The 26,659-nt window shown below is 55.9% G+C and overlaps 1 protein-coding gene across 4 annotated transcripts; it reads left to right on the top strand.

Moving 5' to 3' along the window:
- Positions 1-578: 578 nt before the first annotated feature.
- On the top strand, positions 579-26,659 carry Hcfc1 (host cell factor C1). 4 transcript variants are annotated; one of them, XM_042667451.1, is made up of 26 exons: positions 579-1,808; positions 7,815-7,963; positions 8,112-8,272; positions 9,204-9,412; positions 10,487-10,571; positions 11,336-11,442; positions 12,565-12,744; positions 12,825-13,205; positions 13,452-13,612; positions 14,409-14,606; positions 14,955-15,179; positions 15,304-15,408; positions 15,818-16,037; positions 16,323-16,465; positions 16,615-16,753; positions 16,993-17,213; positions 17,792-19,271; positions 19,530-19,693; positions 20,652-20,826; positions 21,165-21,485; positions 21,974-22,089; positions 22,173-22,310; positions 23,195-23,380; positions 24,203-24,503; positions 25,184-25,247; positions 25,383-26,659. In XM_042667451.1, exons 1-26 carry the CDS (start codon positions 1,616-1,618, stop codon positions 25,420-25,422), a joined length of 5,862 nt encoding a protein of 1,953 aa, XP_042523385.1. In that variant the 5' UTR covers positions 579-1,615; the 3' UTR covers positions 25,423-26,659. The 4 variants fall into 4 exon arrangements, with proteins under 4 accessions (XP_042523385.1, XP_042523384.1, XP_042523383.1 ...); XM_042667450.1 differs by having other exon boundaries at positions 20,382-20,826; positions 21,168-21,485; XM_042667449.1 differs by having other exon boundaries at positions 20,382-20,826.

Below are 26,659 nucleotides of genomic sequence, written 5' to 3'. Positions count from 1 at the left end.
AGCGGGCAGCAGCTCCGCCCCGGTGCGCTCATCCGCGTCACCGCCCACGCTGAGCCCGCCCCCAGCTTCCGTTCCCGAGCCGCCTCTTGCAGCTCCCGTTTGTGGGCGGGAAAACGGCTACTTCCCAGTCGGAGACACAAACTACAGTATCTCTTTCCTGCTACCTTTAACAATATGTGCCCCGACCCCCACTAGTGGTTAAAAGGTCACTCCTCGGCATGTATCCGTTCAATCCGAGAGCGTTTTCCCAGGGGGGCGGGGCTGAGTGCGTCGCGGAGTTAGTATTCTCATCCGGGCATCCCCAAGTGCCGCCGCCATCTTTGTTTTGTGCTGAAAGTCGCTATTGACGCCCACGGCCGGCCGGGCGAGAAGTGGCAAGATGGCGGCTCCCAGAGCGGAGGCGTGGAGGCGCCGTGGGAGGGAGGGAAGTGGGGCGGAGCACACTTGCACACTTGACTCAAGCCCAGCTACAGCCCTAGTCCACTGCGTACCAGCGCCGGCCTGCAGGTCTGCAAGCAGTGGGGGACTTTAAGAGAACTGAGCCCAGAGGCGTAGCCGTGCGCGGGCGGGGGAACGATGACGTAGACCGACTCCACCCCCTCGCCCGACCGCCGCCGCCATGTTTAGTTGTTACTTCTTTACACAAGATGGCGGCTCCCAGGGAGGAGGCATGAGAGCCCTGCCGTTACCGCTCCTCCTGCCGTACAGTTGCCACCTCGAGGCCTAGCTCTGGCTCTTTGGATCGGCTCCTGTGGGAAGGAGTCATAAAGAGGGAAGCGAAGACCGGACACTGCCTTGCATTTGGTTTGCATTGGAAGAACTAACCCAAGAGGAAGAGAATAGGGGGGAAGGGGGAGGTAGTCTCAAGATGGCGGCTCCCAGGGCAACAGGCGCAGCCTGAGCAGGAGACGAACTCAACGGAGAGGTGCAAGACCTCACGACCTGTACGGCCTGTGCTCTCGGGAAGTCCCTGACAGATCGGTCTGGTTGCCTTGGCTTTGGGCGCGCCTCCATTCCTTAGGAGTGTCGAGGTTGTTTTGGGAGTGGCGGCTCTACTAACTGCTGGGCGGGGAAGCGGGACGGTCTCAAGATGGCGACTCCCACAATTGTGGTTTAAGCGCCGGCGGGGTTGAGACGATCACGGCGTTTGTGGCTCCTTTCCACCCGCCCCGGAAGCCAGCCAGTGCTGAGCACTTGGGGGTGTGGGAACCGGGCCGGGGCTCCGCCATTTCCGGCGGGGGAGGGATACGACTGAGGAAGGGAGGAGAGAGAGGCGTCTCAAGATGGCGGCTCCCAGAGCCTCTCGCCCGAGCTTGTAAGCCGGAGGATCCAGGCAAATAGTCAGGGCGGCGGGACTCAGTGGCCTCCAGCTTTTTGGGCCTAGGTGCTCGACAGTTCCGGAAATCTTGCGAGAAGACCGGGCGAGTGAGAAGAAGGGGAAGAGCCAAGGGGTAGGGGGGTAGTTAAGATGGCGGCCTCCATGGAGTCGTCTACCGCGGTGTGAACAGCCGCTTCTCCGTGAGAGCTGCCTTAGACCAAAGGGGGTGTGTGTTCGGAATTGAGGGTCTCCCTTCCTGCTCGGCAACTTCGTTCCACCTCACCCTTTCCTGTAACCATGGCTTCGGCCGTGTCGCCCGCCAACTCGCCAGCGGTGCTCTTACAGCCCCGCTGGAAGCGAGTGGTGGGCTGGTCGGGTCCCGTGCCCCGACCCCGCCACGGCCATCGAGCCGTGGCCATCAAGGAGCTCATCGTGGTATTTGGCGGCGGCAATGAAGGGATAGTGGACGAACTGCACGTGTATAACACGGGTGAGTGCAAAGCCCGCTGGGTCGCCTAGATCCTTCCCTCCATCTCCCTCTCCCTCTTTCCCTCTCTGCTCATCCCCTCCCCTTCCCCCCGCCTCTTTTTCCTCCCTCCCTTCCCCCCCCTTCCCCCTCCCTTTCCGCACTCCTCTGCTCCCCGTTTTGCTCTGCCGGTTTCTCTGCTCTTCCTCGGTCTTCTCCCCCATCCTGACACCCCCGGACTTTGCGGGGTTTCGGTGTTACATTTTGTTACTTGGATGCAACGCCGTAGTCCGGAGGGGAGGGAACAGGAGTAGGGTATCGCACCGTTGGTGACTTCCGACGTACTCCCGTTACCCGGCTGGAGGAGGAGGGCGGAGGTGGCCCCCTCCTCTTCTCTTCCTCATCCTGGGTGCCCATGCCCATTCAGGAGAAATGACCAATTCCAGATTACAAATACCTTCTCTGCCTCTAGTAAAACCGAGGAAAGCACTCTCAGGGGCGAGAGTTGTAACAGCCTACCGAACCACTTCCCACATTATGCCTCTGGCTTCTTAGAGACCCATAGGATAAGTGGGTGTGCATCCTTCTGCCTTTGGCATTTCTGCATCTTTTTATTTATTTATTTATTTATTTACTGTGTGTGTATGTGTATGTGGGTATGTGGGGGAGGAGGGACAGAGAGATCCCTTTTTTCCCCCAGTCTGGTCCCTTCCCTTGAGGAGATGAATTCATGTCCCTGCAGTAGGCCAGGTGGTCCAGCACTTCCCTCTTGAGTGTCACGGAAGCGGCTATCCTGCCCCTTCTCCCTTCCCTCCTAAAACCAAGCTTTTGTTAATTGTGAGGGGCCTCTGCAGGTATAGCTGACACACCATCTGGCCTCTGCCCCTTCCCTCATGGGAGCCACATGTCCCTTGCCTGGTCGCCGTGTTGAGTCTCTAGGGCAGCAAGCCTGCTGCCTCATCACCACAGCTTTATCCCATCCTTCCCCTGCGGTGGCTTCTTGGCCCTGGAGTAGCACAGTGGCCCTAAGGACCCTCGCCTTGCTCCAGTCTCGTGGAGGCTGGGCTATGAGTGTGGAGGACCGCAGCAGGGCAGGAGAGCAGCCAGCACTGGTGGGATTCAGGAAGCTCCCGTCTTGTAGCATTGCTTTGTATGCCATGGCTACTTGCCAGCTCCTTTGCCCCCTCTCCCTCGTTCATCTTCCCACAGCTCTACTGGTCACTCCCAGGCACCTCCTCTCGCGTTGATGGGTGCCGCAAGCGCCATTTTTCTGACTGGCCTCAGTTGTCTACTTGCTCCAGGGCTGGCAACAGGCAGCAGGAGAGAGAGTTTTGGTGCAAGTGCGGGGTGGGCCTCCAGTGCCTCTGAGGTTATTTCCCCCTACCAAGTTGACTTTGAAAGGTTGGCAGGGTGCTGCTCACTCTTTGCATTCCTGGTCTCCTCAGCACCTGTTGCCTCTAGGGAGCAGGGCTTTTCTCAGGGCCTCCACAGGAAAGGGGGGGGGTCACTGGGGCTTGGGCCCAGGCAGCTGCAGGGACAGGAATTAGCCCGGTAAGCTAAAGCCAAGGGCAGGGATGGAACCTCTCTGGTGGTAGGGCTGTTTTTAGAGATGCCCTAGCCAGGAGTGGCACTGGGCTCTGCTCCTTGGACCAACTTTCTCTTAAGGCCTGGAGCAGGCTCCCTGGCAGGGAAATGCAATTTTAGAAAGTAGGGCAGGGGCCTAATTACAGTCAGCTCCAAAGTCCACTGCAGGCCCTGCCTTGGCTCCCTGGGGCCTCTGCATATTCATTAGTTTATTAAAATGAATTGACCACTTTGGCATTCATTCTGTTAACCAGTCTGCAAAGATAAGATGGGTGTTAGCTAGCCATCCTTTACAGTCAGGGTAGCATTTTGGAAATCATCACAAGGTATTTCTTAGGTGACTTGAAAGAGCAACTAGGAGACTTGTTCTTCTCCAAACTGTGTCCATTATTTTGGCAGATCCAGGATGTGCCCAGCTCAAGCTCTTGGGTTCTAATGGGTCTTGATGCTATCTTGGCTGCCCGGCCTTTCCAACTGCAGCCTCTCCCACTTACTTACCTTGGTTTTGTAGAAGGTATTCTTCCCCCGACTCTGCCCCTAGCACCTTCTGTGGAATCAGCCCTTGAAAAGGCTTTTCTCTGAAGACCAGGCGTGTCTGGATGCCTTGCTCAGTACTGAAGGCTCTTGGGGTGTGCATGCCTTGCTGACTGGGTCAGCAGTGCAGTCTGGAGGTGATGATATATGGGGTGCAGTATGAGACAGAAAGCAAGCACAGGTTCTTCCTCTTTGGTGGCAGCTACCACAACACCAGAGGGGGCCGTTGACTGGCCTTTGGTAGTTGGTAGGGTAGCTGCTATTCTTGTCTTCAGGGAATTTCATTTCCATGAGACAAAGTAGATTACCCAGAGGCCCTGAGCCAAAGGATTGAGAGCGCCTGTTGGAGTGGAGCGCACCCTGCTGAAGCCGCTGTGCGTGTGACTGCTTGCCCTTGCTGCCTTTTTTGGCCTCAGTGGTTTGTCAGTGTCATGGACTCTCGAAGGAAATTTGGGAGATACTGAATGGGACTTCCTTGTTTCTGTCGCTGAGGAAATTGGGGTCCAAAGAGGGGAAGTGAGGCCCAGGGTCACCTCCACCAGCTGGTGGAGGAATTGGGCGGGAACCCAACGTTCACCAGGACTGTCTGTCCCGCTTGTGTCTCAGTTAACTGGCTGCCAGCTGCCGCCTTTAAAGCACCTCCCTTTCCCTCTGTTGCTATGCCTAGCTAACTGATCACTAAGTGAAACTGGTATCACATCTGCTCTCCCTCCGCCTCAGCAGTCCCTCCTCACTTCTTACCACATTCTCCAAGAGACTTCCGGATTTAGCCCAGTAGTTTGCCTTGTCCTGAAATCTCTTTCACCCATCTGGGCCTGGCTACAGTGTTACCTTTTCTCAGAAGCCAGTCATGCTTCTGTTACATTTGTTTTGTTCCCAGGGGTCCACTCCATTCTCAGCTCTTACAGGTGTGCTTCCCTTCGCTGGAGGAGGGCTCACAGCCTTCCTACCAGATGGGAGATAGGACGTAGCTCTTCTGCCTCATCGCATGGGGCCTGCTGCACCAGAAATGCTTTGATGTGACAGATCGAACAAAAAGGAAGCAGACTCCTCAAACTTGACCATCTGCTCTGCTTCTTGGGTGTCAGTCTCTAGGTCGTGAAGGGACAGCAGCAACTACCAATGGAATTGGCATCCTATGAAGAGGGATGGGAGACCTGGTGAAGCAGAAGTGGGCTTTGTCCTAGTTGAAAGGGAAGGTGGACATAGTACCTCGCTCAGAGTTCCACAACTGGGTGGCCTATTTTCCCCCTAAATTCTCCTCTGTTGTCAGTCAGCCTGGAGGGTAGTAAGCGACATGCCAGGGCATGTCCAGAATAAGGAACCCCGGGATTGAGTTGCAGGATACCCCCCCCCCACACACACATACACGTGATAAGAGGGGAGACAGTGTAGCTGTTGGGCTTAAAAGACAAGAGGAGGAGAACTCACTGTGCTCTACCAGGGGGTGAAATGAGGAGTGACAGAGTTACCTCCCTACTAGGATCTGCACTCCCTGACAAACTCTTTTGATGGGAAGAGTCCCTGCCTTGCCTGAAATACTCTAGAACTACTTCAGCACCTGTTGGTGCACCAGAAAGAGCTGGCTGGTCATCTGGAGGTTAGGGAGTATTGCAGGTCACTTCTGGTTGAGCCAGCGAGGGTGATCAGTGTGGTGGGAAAGCTGTGGCTCAGGCTCATTTGTCTCTTAACCATTTGTCCTCATCCTTGACTGATGGCTCTTAGCTAGGTGCTGTGCACATGCAGGTGAGGGAGGGCAGCTGCTGGCTGCCCCTTAGGTGGACAATGGGCAGATCATGCTAAGTGAGCAACTGGGTTCATCTCTCTGATTGCTCCAGTGACCTCAGGTGAGTCATAGCCCTCTTAGGCTCTCTCCTTTATCAACTGACAGCTACGCTGAGGCAGAGGCTGCCTTCTATTGGCTTTTCTCCTGGTAACTTGGAGGAAACTCCTGGGGATTGGGTGAGGCCCTCTATCCCAATATAGGCAAGGTTGATTTGCCTTGGCATTGCAAACTCCTGGTTTTCTTGTTTCATGTTTGCACTATGAGAACGAGGTAGGGAGCTGGCATCTGGTGTGAGTGCATGCATGCGCACACGCGTTCTTGTGTATGGGCAGTACCAGCACTACTTCAGGAAGATGGCAGCGGATGGGTGCTAGGCAGCCTCTAGTCTCTCAGTGACTCAGCTAAGCCACTGAGGCACCCAGCAGCTGCTCCAAAAGCACCTGTGGAGAGGGTGTGAAGAGACACTCCTCCTGCAAGGCTGCCAGACACTGGAACCTTCAGACTGATGGCTTAGGACTTGAGTTCTTAGGGTACATTGAGGGTAGATAATGGCTAGCCTCCCCTTTGGAGATGCATTTGAATAAGGATAGAAATAACAGGGTTTCCTGTTCTCTACTTTCATAGAGCTTTTGGTTTCCAAGTCCCATATGTTTTGTGGGGGGGGGGGGTGCGCATGCACATGCACCATTCCTAGGGCTGGAACTCTTTTGCCCAAGGCTAGTGCTTTACCACTTGAGCCACAGTACTACTTCTGGCTTTTTGGAATGAGTCTCTTGATCTTTTCCTGCCCAGTCTGGCTTTGAACCTTGATCCTTAGATCTCAACCTCCTGAGTAGCTATAATTACAGGTGTGAACTACCAGCACCCAGCTATATTTTCTTTTTTTCTATCACAGTATCCTAGTATTCCTGTGGGGAAAGTAGGCTGCTGAGCAGTAAGCACTCTAGATTGGTCTTCAGAAGCCTTCCAAGATGTCTCCTCCCAGAGGACTATCCTGGTCTCCCAGTCAGCTCCCCAGGCGCCAGAATTGTCTTGATTCACAAACTTTTCGCCTGCTGTAGCCACTGCCCCTGGGCCTGAGCTTCACCTCCTTTTTGTAGCCCGCTTCCTTAGATCTAACCAAACTGACTTGGGCCTGATGCATTTGTATTTGGTCCCCAGCTTGGAGTTTGGGGAGAGGGACATGTCCTTTAAATAAAGTTGCATGAGAGAGGAAGACAGTTGCCCATGTCACTATCTGGGCAGTCCTGGCACCATAGATGTGAGAGGCACAGGGGACTGGGTGAAGAAGCAGGGCACCAGGTAGGTAAAGTAGGGAATGGTGCCATCTTTACCAGAGGCTGCAAGTGTAAAAGGCTTTTGAAAAGCTGCTGTCACCATAGTCCTTGCTGTGGTTGCCACCTCTGGCTTGAGAGTGTTCTGGAGTGGTGTAGGCATGGTGGCCATGGGGGAGGGGCACTGGCGCTGCCACAGAGCCTGTAGACCATCACCTAGGAGACGAGAAGTCGGAGTAGGAGACAGTGAAGCCTGGGAAGTTAGAGCAGAGGCTGGATTCTTGTCTCCACCGCTCTCTGCCTGCAGGCTGGGTCTGGCTGTGCCCCCCCCCCTTGCCAGGCCACCAGCTGTTTGCATAGGAGGTGTTGGCCTCCTGCCCTTGTGTTTCCCTGACCCCCCCCCCACAGGTGCAGCTGTTTGCTGTGGCTCCCTTGACCCTGTAGTGCAGGCAGGGGGAGCATGGGGCCCCAGGGGGCACTTTTGGCATAGAAGTTTGTGGTGATCTTGTGAACAATCAGGGAAGGAAGTCAGTAGTCAGAGAGAGCCCCAGAAACTGATGAATTATCTTGGTCAGTGACTTCCTGCTTGCTGAAATGACCTTGACCAAAGCAGGTTGACATGGGCAGTTGTGTAGTTGGAAGTCCAAGACTCTGGCAGATGGCTTGACTAGAGTGGCCCAAGGTGACAGCGATGGGGCCCAAGTCACAGTGTACTGTGGCTCAGCCCCTCCTTTCTTTGGCCATGTTTGACGACTAGATGGGGTGGAGGGTACCAGACTGGAGGACTAAGAATGGAGGCTTATTAATAAGAGACTCCTAGGTGTTTGACTTGTGCTTCATTTTTTCCCCCAGCAACCAACCAGTGGTTCATCCCAGCTGTGCGAGGGGACATCCCTCCAGGGTGTGCAGCCTATGGCTTCGTGTGTGACGGTACTCGCCTGCTAGTGTTTGGTGGGATGGTGGAATATGGGAAATACAGCAACGACCTCTACGAGCTGCAGGTAACGGAGTGTATAGCTCCCCAGAAGCTGCCTATCCATAGGCCCGGATTCTCACACTGCCTCCTCTGGCCCCACATCACCCTTGTGGTGCTCTTTCTGTCGGGTTTGGAGTTTGACACAAATGAATGAGGCTCTCTTCATTTTGCAGGCGAGCCGATGGGAGTGGAAGAGACTCAAAGCAAAGACACCCAAAAATGGACCCCCTCCGTGCCCTCGGCTTGGGCACAGCTTCTCCCTTGTGGGCAACAAATGCTACCTGTTTGGGGGTCTGGCCAATGATAGTGAAGACCCCAAGAACAACATTCCAAGGTGAGGCTTTGTCCTTTTGTGCTGTAGACCCCAGCCTAGGTAGGTGTGCTTGCCCAGGCACAGGGCTCACTGAAATTCCAAAGTCAGATGGTCCGGGTGCTAGTGGCTCATGCCTGTAATCATGCTCCTCAGGAGTGTGAAATCTGAGGATCATGGTTCAAAGCCAGTCCGGGCAGGGAAGTCTGTGAGACTCTTATCTCTAATTCACCAAAGAAAGAAAAACTTAGGAGTGGAGCCCATAGCTCAAGTGGTAGAGCACCAGCCTTGAGTAAAACAGCGTGGGCACAGCACCCAGGCCCTTATTTCAAGCCCCAGTACTGGCACAGAAAATAATGTTGGATGTGCCAGCAAACTAACCTCCACTGCCTCATCTTCTGTGCTGAGTAGTCAGCGAGGGTGACACTAGATGCCCAGTACCAAGCTTTTTGATTCTGAAACCTAAAACCCTAAAGAGGCCTGTGCAAGACAGCAGAACCCTGTTTTGCTTTGGACTGCTCCCTATTCCTCAGACCCAAGCTTGAGCTGGGTTCCTTCTTTCTCAGCCTCTGCTGCCTGCGAGTTTCCTGATGGGTATTTTCCAAGGCCCGTGGCCAAAAGCCTTTCTGTCTGGAGGTAGTCCCAAGCTGACACCCCCTCACTGTACAGAGGCCTTTATATAATGCCTGGCTTTGTGAGCAGGGCAGCCTGGAGGGGCCTGCACTGGGTGTGAACTCGAGGCTGCCGTCGCGCCTCATACACCCCTCCTGTTACTCCAGTTGGACTTGTCCTTGAGAGCCTGTGGCAGCCCCTTCCCCAGGGGCAAGGGTAGAAGAGGAACTCGGAATGCACATGGCCTTTGCTCTTTATAGCCTCTAGAGGGTCCAGTGTGGTTAAACCTGGTGAAGTTTCTGCATGCAAACAAGGCCTGCTATAACTTCTCTTTCTTCATCAGGTACCTGAATGATTTATATATCCTGGAATTACGACCAGGCTCCGGAGTGGTAGCCTGGGACATCCCCATCACTTACGGGGTCCTTCCCCCACCACGGGAGTCTCATACTGCTGTGGTCTACACTGAGAAAGATAATAAGAAATCCAAGCTGGTGATCTATGGAGGGATGAGTGGCTGCAGGCTGGGGGACCTCTGGACCCTGGACATTGGTAAGATGCTGCTACGCCTCTAGTAGCCTCAGAGCCAAGGCAATCTGCTGGCCATGCATCCCCCTTAGGTCTTTCCACGCCACATGGCTGACGACAGGATGCTTGGTGCTCCCTAGGTATGGAATCCGTTATTTTGCCCTGTGCTGGTAGCATTTGTTAAAATAAAGATAAAGGCACCAGTGGCTCACACCTATAATCCTAGCTACTCAGGAGGCTGAAATCTGAGGATCTTGGTTCAAAGCCAATCCAAGCAGGAAAGTCCGTGGCACTCTTATCTCCAATGAACCGTCAAAAAGCCAGAGATAGCCAGGCATTGGTTGCTCATGCCTATAATCCTAGCTCCTCAGGTGGCTGAGATCTGAGGATCGCAGTGTGAAAGCCAGCCTGGGCAGAAAATTCCCCGTGAGACTCTTATTTCCAATTATGCACTCAAAAACTGGAAGTGTAGCTGGGCGCCAGTGGCTCACGCCTGTAATCCTAGCTACTCAGGTGGCTGAGATCAGAGGATCCCGGTTCAAAGCCAGCCCGGGCAGGAAATTCCGTGAAACTCTTATCTCCAATAAACCACCAGAAAACTAGAAGTGGCGCTGTAGCTCAAGTGGTAGAGCACTAGCCTTGAGCTGAAGAGCTGAGGGACAGTGATCAGGCCCCGAGTTAAGGCCCACGACTGACAAAAAAAAAACTGGAAGTGGTACTGTAGCTAAAGTGGTAGAGTGCTAGCCTTGAGCACAAAGAGGCTCAGGGACAGCGTCCAGGCCCTGAGTTGAAGCCCCACAACTGAACCAAAAAAAAAAAGAAGAAGAAAATGAAGTGAAGTTCATTAGCTGAAAGATGAGCTCCACACGCCCCCCCAACTCCATCCCTGGAAATAGTGCCACCATGTAGCAGGCACTCAGTTGTTTTGGAAGAAACTCGATTGCCAGGATGGCTGAAACGCCTTTGGAAAATGCTGAATCTGGTTGTTTGGGAGATGTGGGATACAGTGCTTGCATTGAGTCAGAGCCTGCCTTGCCTGTGTCCGAAGAATGGTTGTGTCTGATTGAGCATGGATAACCTTTTTCTCTGTCTCCACAGAGACGCTGACATGGAACAAGCCTAGCCTCAGTGGGGTGGCACCCCTTCCTCGCAGTCTCCACTCTGCAACTACTATAGGAAACAAGTGAGTAGCTGCTTTTCTTGGCCTAGCCTTTCCCCTGTCCCTGAAGTGTATCCAGTCAGTTTGGTTGTGACAGTCCTTAGGACCCTAGGAGGCCTCTTGCTTGCCTGGCTGGCGTTTTCCCATCACAATCCCTGGGGGAACCCAGAGAAGGTAGGTTCAGTACAGGGGTTCTACAGGGAACCTTGCCTGAGACTCTTTCTGGACCTGTCACACTGCATCAAGAGTATGACCTGTCCCGGTTCTGATGGCTTGTGCCTATTATTCCTAGCTATGCAGGTGGCAGAGGTAAAGGGGATCTACGCTTAGAGAGAGCTAACCTGGGCAGAAAAATCCCCAAGACTATCTCCCATTAACCAACAAAAGTCCAGAAGTGAAGATGTGGCACAAGTTGTAGAGTACCAGCCTTGGATGAGAAAGCTAAGCAGGAGCACGAGGCCCTGAGTTCAAGCCCCAGTACTAGCACCAAAAAAGGGGGGGTGTATGTGACCTGTTTTCCATCCTCCATTAAATGCGACTGTCTTTGCGAGTGCCAGCATCGTAAAGGGTGGTGGCAGGTAAGATGAGCTGTACACGAGCTGAGCGATGCTCTCTCGCTGTAGAGGTGACACCGCGCTTGTGAGGGCTGAGCCTGTAGTTGAGAGAGGGCCACGTGAGAAGATTTTGTGTACCCCAGAAACTCCTGGGTAGAGAGAGAACTTTGTGGGCAGAGGAGGTAGGCTTGGCAGATTCTCTATGATCTTTTGCTTTTCTTCATCCTCTTCCAGAATGTACGTGTTTGGTGGCTGGGTGCCTCTTGTCATGGATGATGTCAAAGTGGCTACACACGAGAAGGAGTGGAAGTGCACCAACACGCTGGCTTGTCTCAACCTGGGTATGGCCTCCTGGGGCTTGGAGAAGCCTTGGGGAGGCTAGCCCTCCTCATCCCTGAGAGCTTTGTGGGGTGTGCAGGAAGCGAAGCCAGTCCCTCGACTCCTAGAATTCACCAGAAATATCCAGTGGGTTGAGTGCTCTGAAGCAGTGCCCCTCCTAACTATTCAGATAGGCCCTTCAGTTACACAGTTTGATGGCCCAAAGTACACGGGCACTCATGGCATGCTGCCTCCCTCACCCCTACCCGGGTCTCACGTGGCCACATGAGCAGTTTCTTATGCCCTCTGCCTTCAGGGATCCTACATACATACAATAGCTCTGGGTCCTTAACACGTTTTCCCCAGGACCACTGGCCCTTTTTCATTGACTATGTATCTTGGAGATCATTTCACATCGCTCAACAGTGAGCAGCTGCAGTCTTTGCATTGCTATCATGGTGGTGGTGAAACTTGTTCACACAGTGCTCCTGTGAGTATCCTTGCACCACTTCTACCTCAAGTGCAAGTGCATTCAAAGGCCCAAAGCCTAGAGGTAGCTAGCCAGTGATACACATCTATGGCCCCGGCTATTCAGGAGGCCGAGGCAGGAAGATGACTTGAGTCAGGAGTTTGAGACCTCCCTGGCAACATAGACTCCATTTCTCAAAACAACAACAAAAAAGAAACCAAAATGAAAAATGAGAGGAAAAAAAAACCCAGAGGTAAGAGTTGCTGTCAGATATCATCAAACTGTGCTGCACAGATCCCATACATTATAGCACTTAGCTCACCCTAGTGGTGCCTGGGTTCCCATAACCCCCCACGCCACCACATGAGACCCACGTTTCTAGGAGGTGTAAGATGTGAGGGAGCATGACTATCTTTTTTTTTTTCTTTTTTGGTAGTACTGGGATTTGAACTTAGGGCCTCACACTTGATAGGCAGGTGCCCTACCAGTTGTGTGGCTTTTATTTCTTTTATGATACTTTTTGCTTTGGGGTTTTTGGTTGCTTTCATTGAGTACTCTTACCACTTCCTGGTTTCAGAAGCCTAACCCTGACAAAGAAAATCCGGAAAGCAACTGGAAATTGAGGGATAGGTGTTTTCTGTTCTCCCTGCTGACCTTCAGTGCTGTCCATCCCTAGATACCATGGCCTGGGAAACCATTCTGATGGACACACTGGAGGACAACATTCCCCGGGCCCGTGCTGGGCACTGTGCAGTCGCCATCAACACCCGCCTGTACATTTGGAGTGGGCGCGACGGCTACCGCAAGGCATGGAATAACCAAGTATGCTGCAAGGATCTCTGGTACCTGGAAACAGGTATGCCACCCCGCGCCGCCCCACAGCTAACAGACCCTTCCCTGCCCCCTGCCCTCATTACCAGTGATGTTCTCTTACAGAAAAGCCACCGCCCCCAGCCCGAGTACAACTGGTACGAGCTAATACCAACTCTCTGGAGGTGAGCTGGGGGGCAGTGGCAACAGCCGACAGTTACCTTCTTCAGCTCCAGAAATATGACATTCCTGCCACGGCTGCTACCGCCACCTCCCCCACACCCAATCCAGTCCCATCCGTGCCTGCCAACCCTCCCAAGAGCCCTGCCCCAGCAGCAGCTGCGCCTGCTGTACAGCCGCTGACCCAAGTAGGCATCACGCTCCTGCCCCAAGCTGCTGCTGCCGCTGCTGCTGCCGCCGCCGCACCCCCAACCACTACCACTATCCAGGTTTTGCCCACCGTGCCAGGCAGCTCCATTGCTGTGCCCACCGCAGCCAGGACTCAAGGTAAGCCAGGGACCGGACCGGACCGGACCGGGGGTGGGGGTGGGATCAGAAGGAAGGGGCTGCTCAGTGAACAGGTGCTTGGTGGCTCTTTAGGAGACTCCCCTTGTCCTGCTCACGGGGACTTTGCGCCGACGAGGGCGTGCAGGAGAACCACACAGAAAGCATGTGCAGGTGTGCACTGAACCTCTGGCAGAGGACATTGTGCGGAAGGCGACTTGCTGATCCCTGATTCCCTTGTCTCATCAGGTGTCCCTGCTGTTCTCAAAGTGACTGGGCCTCAGGCCACTGCAGGAACCCCATTGGTCACTATGCGGCCTGCCAGTCAAGCTGGAAAAGCCCCTGTTACTGTGACCTCCCTGCCTGCTGGTGTACGAATGGTTGTGCCCACACAGAGTGCCCAGGGGACGGTGAGCTGGGGAATATGGGGGAACAGATGCAGGATTTCTGGCCTGATAGAATAAATAGGTCTGGGGGAGGTGGGGGAGGTGGTGAGCTCCCACCTCCCCCAGCATCTCTGCTGTCTACAGTATGCGTGTAATATGCCTGTCCTGTCCTGAAAGCCGCTGAGGCTGAGGTCTCTGGCAGGCTTGAGAGTTAATAAGTTAATGCCACAGAAGGACCTAACCTTCCATGTGATCCTTGGGGCATTTTAGATGTGGACTTCCTTGTCCTGGAGCCTGAGGGGAAAATCTGATCATCTGGGTCTGACCCAGGCCTCTGAGAAGTGAGCTTTGTTTGGCTCTGTGAGGGGTTTTTTTTTTTTGCGTGTTTGTTTTGCTTTGCAGTGCTGGATATAGAACCCTGGCTCCTTGAGCATGCCAAGCAGGTGTTCTACCACTAAGCTATATACTCAACAGCTCTTTGTTTTGAGACAGGGCATCACTAAGTTGCCTGGGCTGCCCTCAAACGTGTGGTTCTTCTATCTCAGCCTCCTGAGTTACTGGGCTTACAGGCATTTGTCGTCACTTTAGGCCTGACCCCGTGGTCTTTATAGAAGATGTGGAACCCTGGAAGCTCCTGCCTCTTGGCTGGCTTCCTGCTCAGTGGCGGGGAGGCAAGTCCTTGCTCTTGGGGACTAGGAACAAGGGGACTAGCAGCAGGCAAAAGCAAAGGATGCTGCTGAGCCTCTTGGCAGGTTCTGGGGAGGCTGTGGAATTAAGAAGTCGGTGTCCCCGTGGCTCACACACCTCGTGCTCACCACAGGTGATTGGCAGCAACCCACAGATGAGTGGAATGGCTGCCCTAGCAGCTGCTGCCGCCGCCACCCAGAAAATCCCCCCTTCCTCGGCACCCACTGTGCTGAGTGTCCCAGCGGGGACCACCATTGTCAAGACTGTGGCTGTCACACCTGGCACGACCACCCTCCCGGCCACTGTGAAGGTGGCCTCCTCCCCTGTCATGGTGAGCATCTGTCTTCTACAGCTGCTTCTCAACCAGCGGCTTCAGGGCTATGGGCTTCTTAATGCTGATCAGCCATCGGAAAGAAGTGATTTCTAAAGAAGTGATTTCTACGAGGTTTTGGACCAGCCCTTGAGGGCATAATCGGTGCTGGCATCAGGCTGTGGAGTTAGCAGTGAGCCTTCGGTGTGTGGCGGCCTTGGGCGAGCCCTGTGGTTGTCGTTCAGTAAACAGAGCTGCGCCTCCAGCTGAGGATGGCCAGTTGCGCCTGAGGCACAGGCATTTGGTCTCATGCGCACGTATAGTCTCTGCCTCAGCACCCTGCTCATCACCTGCCTCTGCTTTCTCCAGGTGAGCAACCCAGCCACTCGCATGCTGAAGACCGCAGCTGCCCAAGTGGGCACATCTGTGTCCTCTGCGGCTAACACATCTACCCGCCCTATCATCACGGTACACAAGTCTGGAACAGTGACGGTGGCTCAGCAAGCCCAAGTAGTGACCACGGTAGTGGGCGGTGTCACCAAGACCATCACCCTGGTGAAAAGCCCTATCTCTGTCCCAGGAGGCAGTGCTCTGGTGAGTGACAGGCACTGGCTGCCCCTGGTGACACGTTGCCCCGGGGCCAGCTCCAGAAGTGTGTCCCAGGCCATGCCCTTGTTTGGTTTCCAGATCATTGCCTACTTCATGCTTTCCTTTTTAGATTTCCAATCTGGGGAAAGTGATGTCAGTGGTCCAGACCAAACCAGTTCAGACTTCAGCTGTTACTGGCCAAGCGTCTACAGGCCCCGTGACTCAGATCATCCAGGTAAGCTGCGAGGCCTTCCTGGAAATGGGCCCCAGACCATGGGCACTGCGCCACGAGAACACTCTCGCTTCTTCTCTGCCTGCAGGAGATCCCACAAGCTTGTGTGTATGGTTCAGTGAGTCCTGCTGCTCAGTCACATTTGCCCACAGTGTCTAGAACGTTCTCTGAGCTGTTTAGCTCGCCATTAGTACAGTAATAAACCAGCCTTGTATATTTGAGGACTTGTTCTATTTCCGGTATACATCCAGCTCAGCTCAGTGGATAGAGCAATATTAATATTGTCGGTCGGTCCCAGATTACAGTCAGTTGTGCTGCACATTATTTTCCTGTGTTGGTTTCCTTGGGGTACCTACAGCAAGCATTCTCTCCCGGGAGTGGTGCCATTCATCCCCCATCTTCTCCTTTCCAGACCAAAGGTCCCCTGCCAGCAGGGACAATCCTGAAGCTGGTGACCTCAGCCGATGGCAAGCCCACCACCATTATCACCACCACTCAGGCCAGTGGGGCCGGGACCAAGCCCACCATCTTGGGCATTAGCAGTGTCTCCCCCAGTACCACCAAACCCGGCACGACCACCATTATCAAGACCATCCCCATGTCGGCCATCATCACCCAAGCGGGTGCCACAGGTAGGAGGCGCTCCAGCCTATGGCTTCCTGGAGTCCTTTGCCAGCGAGTAACTTGGGTGGGGAAAGTAGGAGACCAGGTGCTCCCTCCCACCTTTTTTTCCCCGCCCCTCCCTCTGCCAATCTTCTTGACTTTTCTTCCATCCGTTGGTGTGAGGCATGTGAGCTGCTGAGGGGTGGTAGGGTCCTGATTGGTAGTGCTTCACCTTCCTGTCGTACAGCATGGGTAACTGCTTAGAAGCATGGTGTGGGGAAGCAATCTCTGACGCTCTCGGTGTCCCCATGCAGGCGTGACCAGCACTCCCGGCATCAAGTCCCCCATCACCATCATCACCACCAAAGTTATGACTTCGGGGACTGGAACACCCGCCAAGATCATCACCGCTGTTCCCAAGATTGCTACAGGCCACGGGCAGCAAGGAGTGACCCAGGTGAGGCCTTTGCGGCCCCTCTTCACCACAGTATCCAGGGCAGTCCACCCCCCGCAGACCATAGGTGCCCTCCTGATGGGCCTGGGAGGGGCAGCGCAGTCCAGCCAGCCTGGGAGTGACGTTGGCGGCACTTTGCTCTGGTGTTCCAGGTGGTGCTAAAGGGGGCCCCTGGACAGCCAGGCACCATCCTCCGCACCGTGCCCATGGGCGGCGTTCGCCTGGTCACCCCTGTCACCGTCTCCGCTGTCAAGCCAGCCGTCACCACATTGGTTGTGAAGGGCACCACAGGTGTGTAGCCAGCAGGCCAGGTCCTCAGCAATGCTGGGCTCTATCCCTTTAGCCTCCCTGTGGCCGCCTCCCCTTAGTCTGTTGGGGGAGTCGTGGAAGGTGCCGTCTGGAGCCTTCTGCCTCCGATGGCTGTACTCCAGAGCTCGCATTCTCCCAACCCCGTTCAGGGAGAGAGGCTCCTCGGGAGGAGGCGGCGGCGGCAGCAGGCCTCATTCTACCTCTACCTCCCTTTTCCTCAGGTGTCACAACCCTAGGCACAGTGACGGGTACCGTCTCTACCAGCCTTGCTGGCGCTGGGGCCCACAGCACCAGCGCCTCCCTGGCTACACCCATTACCACCCTGGGCACCATTGCCACCCTCTCGAGTCAGGTGATCAATCCTACTGCCATCACTGTGTCTGCGGCCCAGACTACCCTGACAGCTGCCGGTGGCCTCACCACCCCCACCATCACCATGCAGGTGAGTCCGGCCCGGAGGATCTGCCCCCTCTCACGGGAACATAGGCCTCGCAGCCCCTCTCCATTCTCCACCCATGCGGCTCGGCTGTGGGCGGCCGGGCAGCATTTCCATCCCTGGGCGGATTCCCCCATTGCACAGTCCCTGCCTTGCCGCCCATCACGCAGACAGCGCATTTTGAGCAGAGTCCAGTTTGGAAACATTAAGATGGTTCTTTTACCAGGGTAGAGGATGTGACGGTTGATGTCCTTACTCACGTAGACCGTGCTTTTCTCTTGATGTATTTTCTTAAGCTGTCCTCTCCTAAAGGTGGCGGAGCATCTGTAGGTGACTGTGGCACATTGTGGACAGGCTCCATTTTCTTGGCTGAGGGCTTGCCTCTAGCTCCACCCCTGATCCTTCTTGGTCTCTGAACAAGTCAGTGTCCTAGGATCGCAGAGCGAGTTGATCTTGAGATTGCTCCCCATGGCAGATCCAGAGATACAGCTGGTGGGCCTAGCTGGCATGGGTGGCACCTCCGCCCTGTGGGAGAGCTGTCACATAATGCCTGGCACTAACTTGGAGTCTCGTGTCTGCCCTAGCCCGTCTCTCAGCCTACCCAGGTGACTTTGATCACAGCACCCAGTGGAGTGGAGGCCCAACCCGTGCATGACCTTCCTGTGTCCATTCTGGCCTCACCTACGACAGAACAGCCCACGGCCACGGTCACCATTGCTGACTCGGGGCAAGGGGATGTGCAGCCTGGCACGGTGACCCTGGTGTGCTCCAACCCGCCCTGCGAGACGCACGAGACGGGCACCACCAACACCGCCACCACCACCGTGGTGGCTAACCTTGGGGGCCACCCCCAGCCTACCCAAGTGCAGTTTGTTTGTGACAGACAGGAAGCAGCTTCACTCGTGACCTCTGCCGTGGGCCAGCAGAATGGCAGCGTGGTCCGCGTCTGCTCCAATCCGCCCTGTGAGACCCACGAGACAGGCACCACCAACACAGCCACCACAGCCACGTCCAACCTAGCCGGGCAGCATGGCTGCTCCAACCCGCCCTGCGAGACCCACGAGACGGGCACCACCAGCACTGCCACCACGGCCATGTCCAACATGGGGGCCCGGCAGCAGCGAGACGCCCGTCGCGCCTCGGGCACCCCCACTCTGGTCCGCATCACTGTGGCTCCTGGGGTGTCAGAGGGAGCCCCGGGCGCTGTCAAGCCTCCGTGCCAAGCCCGCCAGATGTGCGCAACAAGCACCACTGTGACTGTGATGGCCACCGGGGGCCCGCGCTCAGCCGGGCCCATGCTCAGGCCCAGCGCTGCCCTGGAGGCTGCGGCCCACAGCCCTGTTTTTGTGCAACCTGCCCCTCCAGGCAGCAGCAAAGCCAGCCTGAGCGCTCCCGGCAGCAAGGACGTGCTCCTCGGGTGCCAGCTGGAGCCCCATCCCACCTACACCTCCAACACCCCGACCGTGGCCCTCCCCGTGATGGGGGCCGGGGAGCCTGGCACTGTGCTGGGCATCCCTGCGCCCCTGTACGAGAGCCTGCACCCGGGAGTGCCCAGCACCACCATGACTGTGACGGCCCTGGAGGCGCTGCTGTGCCCCTCGGCCACCGTGACCCAAGTGTGCTCCAACCCACCCTGTGAGACCCACGAGACGGGCACCACCAACACCGCCACTACCTCCAATGCGGGCAGCGCCCAGCGGGTGTGCTCCAACCCGCCTTGCGAGACTCACGAGACGGGCACCACTCACACGGCCACCACTGCCACCGCCAACGGGGGTGCAGGCCAGCCCGATGGCGGGCAGCAGCCCCCACCAGGCCACCCCTGCGAGACACACCAGACCACTTCCACTGGCACTACCATGTCAGTCAGTGTGGGCGCCCTGCTGCCCGACGCCGCCCCCGCTCACAGGACCCTAGAGTCCGCCGTCTCCTCCCAGGCCGGTGCTTCATTGCTGACTCCCTTCCCGACACAGAGGGTGTGCTCCAACCCTCCCTGTGAGACCCACGAGACGGGCACCACGCACACAGCCACCACTGTCACCTCCAACATGAGCTCAAACCAAGGTGAGTGGAGGCCTTCGCGGCCCAGTGGCCTACACCTGAGAGGATGAAAGCAAAGATGGCGGGACAGCCTGTCGCCAATCCAGCACATGCGGAGCCTCCCAGTCTAGCCTGGGGTGGGGCAGGGATGTGTGGCTGTGCCGACCGCTCACCTGCGAAGGTGTCTAGCAGATGGCCCGTCTCCACTCCGCTGGCCCTCCCTCCAGGACACTGGAAGCCCCATGGAGGCCAACCAGTCTCCTTGTCACCCCCCCCCCCCAGACCCCCCACCAGCTGCCAGTGACCAGGGGGAAGCGGAGAGCACCCAGGGTGACAGCATAAACATCACCAGCTCCAGTGCCATCACCACGACTGTGTCCTCCACGCTGCCCCGAGCGGTGACCACCGTGACACAGTCCACACCAGTACCAGGCCCCTCTGTGCCGGTAAGAGCCCCCAAAGGATCCCTTCGTCCGCTTTGCCTCTGGCCCTTGCTGTTCCAGATTTGGACACCAGATGTCACTGTTGTACCGGGCAAGGTCCTGCTCCCGGTTTCCTTTTTCAGACCATAAAAGGGCAACCTGGGTGTCTACTGGGCAGGAGGCGAGAGCCCAGTCGTGCTGAGAGACTGCTGATGGTGGTTTCTTTCTAAACCTCCTTCCTATCATAGCTGTACGCCATCGCTTGTCATTTGCTGTAGCTTGTAATAAAAGTAAGGCCACGGGAGTGCAGTGCCCTTCTGTTGAAAGCGGGAAGCAAGCGTCTCTGAAGAAGAGTCATACTGGGGGGGAGGGGAGAAGTCCTCAACCATATCTCCCTGCCTGGCCACATCTAGCACCCCAGCCATCCCCAGCCACGCTTGGCATGGGGTCAGGCTGGCCTGGGAGGAAGATGCTGTAGGTTTGCAGGGAAAGATGGGAGTTTCTTTTCCTCTTTCGGCATCACTGCCTGCTTCTAGCCTCCCTCTCCTCCCCTCTGACGGGGGCTTCTCTCCCTTTCTAGAAGATCTCATCACTGACTGAAACTGCCCCAGGGGCTCTGACTTCCGAAGTCCCCATTCCGGCCACCATAACAGTGACCATAGCCAACACAGAAACTTCTGACATGCCCTTCTCTGCTGTTGACATCCTGCAGCCCCCGGAAGAACTCCAGATCTCACCAGGGCCTCGCCAGCAGCTGCCACCCCGGCAACTCCTGCAGTCTACCGCCACGCCCCTGATGGCGGAATCCACCGAGGTCCTGACAGCTTCCCAGACCCCTGAGCTCCAGGCCGCCGTGGATCTGAGCAGCACGGGGGACCCATCTTCGGGCCAGGAGCCTGCCAGCTCGGCAGTAGTGGCCACTGTGGTGGTCCAGCCGCCCCCGCCCACGCAGTCTGAAGTAGACCAGTTGTCCCTGCCCCAAGAGCTGATGGCTGAGGCCCAGGCGGGCACCACCACGCTCATGGTGACAGGGCTCACCCCCGAGGAGCTGGCGGTGACTGCAGCAGCTGAAGCAGCTGCCCAGGCTGCAGCCACAGAGGAAGCTCAGGCCCTGGCCATCCAGGCAGTGCTCCAGGCTGCCCAACAGGCCGTCATGGGTAGGTGCCGACCGGCAGCCTCCGGGGATGGGCACCCTGGGGAGAAATGACAGCCCTAGGTGGAGGTGCCACGGCTCACCTCCTGCAGGAATGGTACCTTGGGCCTCAGGGTGGGGGTAGGTTACGGATGGGCCGGCCTGGGGGTTAGCCCATTGGCCAGGGTATAGAACCTGTCCCCGAGTAGGGGTGGGACAGAAGCTTGCAGAGAAACGAGGTCTTGGTAACAGTGAGTGTCTGGGTCTGTATCAGGGACACGGCCAGCTACCCAGCGAGGATTGGGCCAGGCCCAGGCAGGGGTCGGAGTTCCTTTTGAGTCGTTGTTTTTCTTGGTCCCGGAACAGGTACGGGGGAGCCCATGGATACCTCTGAGGCGGCAGCGGCCGTGACCCAGGCTGAGCTGGGACACCTTTCAGCCGAAGGCCAGGAGGGCCAGGCCACCACCATCCCCATTGTGCTGACCCAGCAGGAGCTGGCTGCCCTGGTGCAGCAGCAGCAGCAGCTGCAGGAGGCCCAGGCCCAGCAGCAGCACCACCTCCCCACCGAGGCCCTGGCCCCCGCCGACAGCCTCAATGACCCAACCATCGAGAGCAACTGTCTGAACGAGCTGGCCGGGGCTGTCCCCAACACGGTGGCCTTGTTGCCTTCTACGGCCACCGAAAGTAAGCAGGGTCCTGCCTTACCCCCAGGGAATGCTGATGGAGGGAAAGGCGTTTCCTACTGCTAGAGTTGAGTCCTGGGGGTGTGGATGGTATGGTGATATCAAGTGGTCCAGGCCTTGAACAGAGGCCCTTCCCACAAATTGTGGGGGTGGGGGAGGGTGTCGGTGTGTCAGTATATCGGTGTGTCGGTCAGTTGGTCGGTTATGGGGCTTGAACCCAGGGCCTGAGCTCTGCTCAAAGCTAGTGCTCTAATACTTGAGCCACAGTGCCATTTCTGGTTGTCTGGTGGTTAATTGGAGATAAAGAGTCTCACAGACTTTCCTGCCCAGGCTGGCTTTGAACCGCATTGGAGATAGAGTCTCATAGACTTTCCTGCCCAGGCTGGCTTTGAACCGCAATCGTCAGATCTCAGCCTCCTGAGTAGCTAGGATGTAGGTTTGGGCTGCCAGTGCCCAGCTCAGTTCCATGAACTCTTTATTTCTTCCCAGGCCTGGCTCCATCCAACACGTTCGTGGCCCCCCAGCCTGTTGTGGCCAGCCCAGCAAAGCTGCAGGCTGCGGCTACCCTGACTGAAGTGGCCAATGGCATTGAGACTTTGGGCGTGGTGAGTTGTGTGTGCTGGGGGTCAAGGGGTCAGCACTGCCACCAGGCCCCAGGGCCTTAATTTCATCTCTCTTACATTTTCAGAAACCAGACTTGCCACCCCCACCCAGCAAAGCCCCCGTCAAAAAGGAGAACCAGTGGTTTGACGTGGGGGTCATTAAGGGCACCAATGTAATGGTGACCCACTACTTTCTGCCATCAGAAGACGCTGTCCCGTTGGATGTAAGTGACGCCAGGAGGTAGCAGTGCAGGGGGGTACATGAAACAAGTATTGTAGAAGCAGGATCAGCGCCACCACCCAGAGTTGGGGCTCACCGAACACTCTGTCCTTGGGCCAACTTGAATAGCAGGAATCCTGAGGGCACCTCCATCCAAAGCAGGAGCAAAGCAAGAGATCTTGGTCCTTCTTTGCCAGGACCCAGTCTCCAGCCTCACCATGCCCACCATGCCCGGCCTTGCTGCGAAGGGGCAGCCAGTGCTGACCTTCCCGAGTCCTGGGGCATCGGCAGACTTCCCAGGATGGGAAACACGTGCTGAGGATGGAGCTTGGGGCCTCACCTGTGCTAGGCCAGCGCTGTGCCAATGAGCACCGCCCCCAGGCCCAGAGCTCGCTGCTTTTATGTTATTATAAAGGTGATGTATAGAGGGGTTACAGTTATGTGAGTAACTAGTCCATTTCCTATCCAGCATTGTTACCACTCCCGTCCCTTCCTTCCCACCCCAAGTTGTAAAGTTTGTTTTCAACATAGTGCCTAGTACATCTTATTGTTACAATGATTCAACCTGTGTCCTTGTTTCAGTATTTTGTTATTTCCCTTTCCTTCCCCTCCCCAAATTAGACAAATGTATCTACAAGATGCAGAGCTGGAATGAAATACAGTGACAATGGGTTATTACCATGGGGGAAGAACATACAAAACAAACAAAAAAATCACATAATATAAGTACCTTAAAAACAACAGCAACAAAAACAACAGCAACAAAGATAAAACCTCCTGTGTCCCTGTCTCAGGGTTCATTTGGGGTTCATTTCGCATATGAGCTTGCTTTCTTGATGACATGCTGGCTTCATGCTAGTCTCTTCTGTTCTGCCTTCTTTCCACCAGGATGACTCGAGCACAGTCCCTGACTATAACCAGCTGAAGAAGCAGGAGCTGCAGCCAGGCACAGCCTACAAGTTTCGTGTTGCTGGTATCAACGCCTGTGGCCGGGGGCCCTTCAGTGAGATATCGGCCTTTAAGACCTGTCTGCCTGGCTTTCCAGGAGCTCCTTGTGCCATTAAAATTAGCAAAGTGAGTCTTACCTGGAGGCAGTATTCAGTATGCCAACCAGTGGGCAGGGAGGGCCTGGCCGGTGCAGCTCCACCCCCTGGGGAAAGGCTGCTGCCTATTGGTTAATGAATGTCAAGAGCCTGGTTTTGCCATTGGTTACCAGGGTAACCAGGAAAAGGTCTCCATGTTCTTAGCCTCACTTTGTGGTAACCTGGCAGCTAAGCTTCAGTGAGCAGCCGCTGCATGCAAGACAGCCCGTGCACAGCGTGTTCTTTTTTTTGGGGGGGGGGGGGGTGGTCTGGTCGTGAGGCCTGAACTCTGGGCCTGGGCACTGTCCCTCAGCTCTTCAGCTCAAGGCAAGGGCTCTATCACTTGAGCCACAGCGCCACTTCCAGTCTTTTTTTTTTTTTTTCTTGCTTATGTGGTGCTGAGGAATTGAACCCAGGGCCTCATGCATGCAAAGCAAGCGCTCTACCACTGAGCCACCTTCCCAGCCTGACAGCGTGTTCTTTAGTCCTGCACATATCCCGAAGGGCTCTGATGCCTTGAGCGCCATTTCTCAGGGTTCTCAGGGATAAGACCCTGCATCTCATACACTTAGTGACATAAGGTGTTTGAAGGGCTACTTTGGTGTCCTGGTTCTCTATTTTTCCACTTGAGAGGCCATGTCTGGGATGTGTGTGGCGTTAGAGGGGATTGGTGTCTGGGATGTGTGTGGCGTTAGGGGGGATTAGGAACAGTCAGTTCTAGAAGCTCCTTACCCCCTTGTCCTGAGTACAGGCAGGGTAGGCAGTCACCACAGCAGCTGAATAAGACACGGCTTGACTTTGCCTTGGGTTCTAGAGTCCCGATGGTGCCCACCTCACCTGGGAGCCGCCCTCGGTGACGTCTGGCAAGATCATCGAGTACTCTGTGTACCTGGCCATCCAGAGCTCCCAGGCCGGAGGCGAGTCCAAGAGCTCGGCCCCGGCGCAGCTGGCCTTCATGCGAGTGTACTGCGGGCCCAGCCCTTCCTGCCTAGTGCAGTCGTCCAGCCTGTCCAATGCCCACATTGACTATACCACCAAACCCGCCATCATCTTCCGCATCGCCGCCCGGAATGAGAAGGGCTATGGCCCAGCCACGCAAGTGAGGTGGTTGCAAGGTGGGTGCTGCATAGGGCTGAGCACAGCCAGAGGTATGGGGGTACAGGAGAGGTAGCGGGTAGGACAGGGACCCTAGCTATACTCAGGAGGCTTGGAAGCACACGAATGGCAAGGTGTGAGCTTCTTGGAAGGTCTCTCGCCGTTCGCTCTGGAGTGGAACCCTGTCATGTCTCAAGACCCTAACTGCATATTTAGACTAGGGTACTCGGGCTCAGCCGGGTAAGGTGGTGGCATTTGTGTGTGTGGCGGGGCAGCCCCCTGTGCTCAGGAAAGGCAGCCAGGCAGGAGCTGAGCAGTGAAGGCTGTGGCCTGGGAGGACCCGAAGGGATGTAGCTCTGAAGGGGGCACGGAGGGGCCCGATGGAGGCAGGGGTAGAGGGCACAAAAGCATTCTCAGCCTTTGTTTTTGCTTTTTTCCTTGGTTGGTCTTGGGGCTTGAACTCCGGGGCTGTTCCTGAGCTCTTTTGCTGAATCACTTTGAGCCACAGCACCACTTCCAAGTTTCTGGTGGTTAAACGGAGATCAGGGTCTCATGGACTTTCCTGCCTGGGCTGGCTTCCTACTGCAACCTTCACATCTCAGCCTCCCAAGTAGTTGAGATGACAGGCGCGCGAGCCACGGGCTCTGGCTCTCACTCTCAGCTCTTCACTGGTCTCCTCACCGTCCCCTGTTCCTTTCAGAAACCAGTAAAGACAGCTCGGGCACCAAGCCAGCCAGCAAGCGGCCCATGTCCTCTCCGGAGATGTAAGCAAGTCCTCTTTGTCACCTGTGTGGCTTGGGGTGGGGGCCGCCGGCTCAGGGCTCGGCCTGTCCCGGGTCCTGGGTCTCGCCATGCTCGCCAGTCCTCACTGAGCTCTTGCCTTTTTTCTGTCTTCAAAGGAAATCTGCTCCAAAGAAGTCGAAGGCAGATGGCCAGTGAGATTGAGCTGACCAGCACCTGGATTCTCCTCCAGACCCCCTCTGCTTCAGGAAGCACCCTCCAGGGCCCTCCCCTTCCGCACTGCCTGCCTGGCCTTTGTACTTCGCCTCACCAGCCACTGGCCACCCACCATGCGTTCCCCTTCCGCCTCTTTTTTTACAAGAATCGAAAGAAAGCACATTTCAACCATTGCTGCTGGGGGGAAGCAGAAGGCAGATTGGAAAGAGCAGTGAGCAAGCAAGCAAGCGAGAGAGAGAGCTGGGCTCTTCCTTCCTCCCTTCTTCCCTTCCTCCCTCCTTCCCTCCCTCCTCCTCCACCCAATATCCGCCCCAGGACTGAGTAAGACTGGAGAATTCCAGAGACCTTGGGGGAAGAGAAAAATTCAGAGCGGATAGTGCCCGCTTCTCCAAGTTCAGGCCCAATCATGTTCTGGGGTCCTGGCCCCCGCCCCCGGCTGAGGGGCGATCAGGATCAGGGTGAGAGGCCCATAGGACTGAGGGGAGAGCCCCATGCCAGCTGCCTCCTTGGAGGCCAGGTCAGATCCTGTTACATTAGTGCCCTTGTGTCCCACCACCTCCCCGCCTCTCGCTTCGCCAGCCGCGTCTCGCCAGGCAAACCCCCAGGAAGCTTCCACACCTCTCAGAGGCCTTTGTGCGCCTGCCTTCCCCCCACGCCCCCTTTACCAAGAGAAAAGAAAGAAGGAAAAAGCAAAAGGGAGGAAGGAGCCTGGAAGGCAAGCCTGCGCAGCGGCTGCAGAATCCTCCAGAATCCTCCGTGCGCCCGGAGCCGGCGCCGCTCACAACTGCTGCATTTGTTGTATTTTTTAAGTTGAGATTGAAGTTAACATTTTTATTGTAATTTTAGCCTTAGCGTGTGGGGTTTTTGGCCCCCCCTTTTTTTGTTGTTGTTTGTTAGCTGTGTACAGAACGTGTAACTTTTTTTTTTCTCTTCTTGTTTTTTTCTCCTTGGCTAATCCTTGACAGGGATCTTTCTGGAGAAAACAGCGGGGGTCAGCAAGGGCAGGAGAGGTCTGGGGTCTCCCGTGTAGGATCTGGTAGTCAATACCCAGTCTAGTCTCCTCCAACTAACCCCTGTGCCCTTTGTCCCCATGCCTCTGGGACAAAGAAAGGGTGAGCTGCCTCGTGAGTGAGCACTCCCCTGGAAGAGGCCTCATCTCCCTCAGCATCATTGTTTCAGAAATTGACCCTGGCTTTGGCGGCCACTGGGGGCGGGGGGG

The sequence above is a fragment of the Dipodomys spectabilis genome, unplaced genomic scaffold, assembly GCF_019054845.1.
Source record: "Dipodomys spectabilis isolate Male_0828 unplaced genomic scaffold, ASM1905484v1 ptg000411l, whole genome shotgun sequence".
Lineage (NCBI taxonomy): Eukaryota > Metazoa > Chordata > Mammalia > Rodentia > Heteromyidae > Dipodomys > Dipodomys spectabilis.
The sequence above is the reverse complement of the archived record's forward strand: the minus strand, read 5'-3'. Positions and strand labels throughout refer to the sequence as shown.

What these genes read in the sequence shown, in the direction of transcription:
- Hcfc1 (XM_042667448.1), top strand. Translation starts at nt 1,616, where the DNA reads ATGGCTTCGGCCGTGTCGCCCGCCAACTCGCCAGCGGTGCTCTTACAG. An exon ending in TCCCAGGAGGCAGTGCTCTG is followed by an intron (nt 15,180 to 15,303) that starts GTGAGTGACAGG and finishes TTTCCTTTTTAG; the next exon opens with ATTTCCAATCTGGGGAAAGT. An exon ending in AAGACGCTGTCCCGTTGGAT is followed by an intron (nt 22,311 to 23,194) that starts GTAAGTGACGCC and finishes TCTTTCCACCAG; the next exon opens with GATGACTCGAGCACAGTCCC.